The following is a 3907-nucleotide window of genomic DNA, read 5'->3' as shown; positions in this document are numbered from 1 at the left end:
GAAAATTTGAGCCTGCTGGATTACTTCATAATAATTCTGATAGGATATAAATGCGTGTATATGAAATGCTGAATGTTCCTGTGGTGTGAAATTGTCTATTACTTTCATCGCCTATTGGTTTGCATTGCAGTCGCATAAAATAAGTATATATTGATCAACCGAATGCTGGGCCTGAAAAAGCTGCTGCATGCTGTAAAATTAACTACATGCTGTACATAAGCAAGTAAGTGTATTTATTTATTTTAAAATGTTTTAATGTGTGTTTATGAGAATCAATTAAGTGATTAAGGCTGTAAGTGAAAGCGCGTGCGACAGATCGACATTATACAATTGCTCGCGCTCTTAAAATAAATATTTTATTTAAAAAAAAAATATATAGGCCTACAATATTTATTTATTTATTTAAAATGTTGTATTTATTTATTTTACTATATTCTTATATTGAGGTTTATTTATATTTTATTATATCTATTTTATTTGTCTTATTTATTGAGGATTAAGTTAAATGGGATCGAAATAAAGGCGGGTTAAATTTAAAATGATAAAATAGCATTAATTTGGATTTATAAAATGAATTGCGTCACTATAGATGGAGTTAAATCTTTTAAATATATATTTTTATTATTTTTTCAAATATTATATATATATTATATAATTATAAATATAATAATGATTCAAAATTGATTAAAATTGTTCAAGTATGGTGCTATTAATTAATCAAATTAAGATAAAATATAATCATATATAAAATAGACATTTATCAAGGCAAACAAAAAATACTGCGTTATAGGATATGTGCAATATTGGTCTTTGGTTATATTCATTGATCAGGGATAATTCTCTCTTCGTTGAAAAAAACAAAACTAAAAATAAATGTACAAATATTTTCTGGAATCGCAAAAAATAAATAGGCTTTGAAAATGTCGCAGTGAATATGTAGCCTACAGTGCATTTAGCGATAAGCGTGTTATTTCGGTGTAAAACGCGTCGGATGGTTTGTGAAGCGCTGAGAGAGACGTGACGAAAGCGGAATACGGTGATGATGAGGAGAACATCAGCGCGAGACTGACGACAGCAGAGTTTCGCCTTTCACGCGAGGGGGGAACAAAGTTGCAGGATCTTCCAGAAAAGCCCTCGAGCTTAAACGACATCGAGATCTCGAGCCCATCACAGCGAAAGCCGGGCGTTACCGGAGCAGGAGCTTTTATTTCCTTCAAAAGTCTCGTCATTTATGGATCCGCGGTGACCTGATGCGCGAACCTAACCTCCAGAGCTAGAATCAGGTACCGGACAGCCCTTTCTCACCACACTGCCGCATAGCTACAGCCCGCTGCTTGTGTTGATGTTTTGTTTGCTCGTGTTTTTCAAGTGATGGCATCTTACCGTAGCTTAGATGATGACGCAATGGCTTTGATGGTCCACGACACGAACGCGGTGAAGAAAGAAGAGTTCGCGAAGGAAGAGCCGCTCCAAGAGCCGAGTTCGGAGAAGGTGGATCCGTCTCAAAAGCCGCCTTACTCGTACGTGGCTCTGATCGCCATGGCCATCCGGGAGAGCTCGGAAAAGAGACTGACCCTCTCCGGCATCTACCAGTACATCATCACCAAGTTCCCCTTCTACGAGAAGAACAAGAAGGGCTGGCAGAACAGCATCCGACACAACCTGAGTCTCAACGAGTGCTTCATTAAAGTTCCCCGGGAGGGCGGCGGGGAGCGCAAGGGCAACTACTGGACTCTGGATCCGGCCTGCGAGGACATGTTCGAGAAGGGCAACTACCGGCGCCGGAGGCGCATGAAGCGGCCGTTCAGACCGCCGGCGGCTCACTTCCAGCCGGGCAAGTCTCTCTTCGGCGGCGACGGATACGGCAGCTACCTCCCCGCGCCCAAATACCGCCAATCCGGCTTCATGAACAACAGCTGGCCGCTTGCGCAACCACCGCCGCCGATGAGCTACGCGTCCTGCCAGATGACCACCGCCAACATGGGTCCCATGAAAGCACTGTCCGGTCCGTCGTACAACCCCTACAGTCGAATGCAAGCCTTGGGCCTGCCGAACATGATGAACTCGTACAACGGGATGGGGCACCACCAGCACCCGGCGCCGCAGCAGCAGCCCTCGCCGGTCCCGTCTAACTCCGCGGCCGCTCTGCAGTTCACCTGCTCCCGGCAGCCGGCCGAGCTCTACTCGTACTGGGACCACGAGGCCAAAAACTCGTCGTTACACTCGCGGATTGACATTTGAACCGAGGGAATGTGTGAACTGGGCGCAGGGTCTGTTTTACGCGTCCAGCAAGGTAAACAGGGTAACTTTTGATGCTGAAGAACAAACACAGATCTGAACTATCTCAGTCCCTGAATGTCCCGGACTGCATGGATAAATGTTTTTTTTTTTACAATCTAAATCAGTAGTTTTTTTATTTGATCGCTTCAGGATAAACATGCCCGTTTGACAAAAATGCCTTCGAAAATTCATTTGAGGACAGTGCAGAAAGAAAAGCATTTGCGAGATTGTTTGGGACAATTTGGATTGTCAAGCCAGCACTTATTATTTTCTTTTTGCTTTCAATAAATTGTTTTGATTAAAATGTCTTCGACACTCGATACGGTGAGCACTGAAAAAGTATGGTTCCATGTTGACTTTTAATGCAGCCTTTCCATTGCACAAAAGGTACTTTGCAGTGGAAAAGGATTCTTTAGATTATTAAAATGTTCATCACACTAAGAAAAAAATGGTTCTTTTAAGAACTGTTCACTGTTGACGAACCAGAACTGGTTCTTCTTTGGCTTCACTGCAAAGAAAGAAAAAAAAACACTTTGGAACCTTTATTTTTAAAAGTGTATTCAGCCAAATATCTATAGTTTTTTTATTCTAGAACGACTCTTTCGTGCCATTTTGATATGCAACGATCATAAAATCACAGATTTTCAGTTTGTTAGTTATTATTTTTTCAGAAAGAGAAGGTTCAGTCTGTGCTGTTATTCTAAAATATACACGTTGTTTTAAATAAAGAGATAAAAATGACATCAAAACGCGCTTATTCTAAAAAATATATATTATTACTAAAAAAATGTTCTAAAATAATTAGAAAAACACTCGACTAGAATAACTGATATTCCTGCTTCTGGCGGAAGATTTGATTATGATGATAATTAATCAGCGTAAATGTAATTAAGGCCCGTTAGCTGATCTTCAATTCTGTTTCATTTCGTTCCGTAAATAAACTCCATTCAAATAATGTATCAGTGTTTATGGTGTTCTCTGGAAAAAAAAATGTTTACACGAAAACTTACTCTTATTCTTATTCCAGCTGAAAACAGTGTTTGCATTTTGATTTAAAGAAACGTATTTAAAAAGAAGAAGAATTGATCAATACATTTTATTCTTGATTTTTTTCGTTCCAGCAGACACTAAAAACATTTAGCCCATGCATGTTATTTTTATATTTTGTAGACAATTAAATCTAAACACACGAATAAGAAAACTAGAGATTTTTTCTTCGTTCTTTCAATTACAATATGGCCCTGCATTTAATCTCAGTCTATCTGCTGGGTCTGGCTTTTTCCTAAAAAAAAATATTATATCTCATAAATACATTCATCTGTTCGTCTCATTAAAATCGAATGTAAAAATGAAAATTCAATCGTGTAAAACTGTGTCGAAATGGTCTTTTTAGACTAGCTACAGCAAAAGCGAGAATAACAGGCCTACGTTAAAAGAAACATGCAGCAGCTGAAAATAGTGTCCCGAAACTAAAGACTAAAAATGCTTTCTTGTTATTGTTTGTTTGCCTTTGTTACATAAACTAATCATGCAAATGTGCATCTCCTCAGATTTATTGCCTTATTGTTAAATGACAGTCAGACGATATGTTTTTATGATCTTATAATAATAATAATAATAATAATAA

The 3907-nt window shown here is 38.7% G+C and overlaps 1 protein-coding gene across 1 annotated transcript; it reads left to right on the top strand.

The window, feature by feature from the left end:
• Positions 1-1105: 1105 nt before the first annotated feature.
• LOC107684570 (forkhead box protein L2-like) lies at positions 1106-2618 on the top strand. The gene is made up of 2 exons (XM_016480859.1): positions 1106-1283; positions 1370-2618. Exon 2 carries the CDS (start codon positions 1372-1374, stop codon positions 2239-2241), a length of 870 nt encoding a protein of 289 aa, XP_016336345.1. The 5' UTR covers positions 1106-1283; positions 1370-1371; the 3' UTR covers positions 2242-2618.
• Positions 2619-3907: the final 1289 nt, after the last annotated feature.

The sequence above is a fragment of the Sinocyclocheilus anshuiensis genome, unplaced genomic scaffold, assembly GCF_001515605.1.
Source record: "Sinocyclocheilus anshuiensis isolate Anshui unplaced genomic scaffold, SAMN03320099.WGS_v1.1 scaffold533, whole genome shotgun sequence".
Taxonomy (NCBI): Eukaryota; Metazoa; Chordata; class Actinopteri; order Cypriniformes; family Cyprinidae; genus Sinocyclocheilus; species Sinocyclocheilus anshuiensis.
This window is presented reverse-complemented; position numbering and strand designations above follow the sequence as displayed.

What these genes read in the sequence shown, in the direction of transcription:
- LOC107684570 (XM_016480859.1), top strand. Translation starts at nt 1,372, where the DNA reads ATGGCATCTTACCGTAGCTTAGATGATGACGCAATGGCTTTGATGGTC.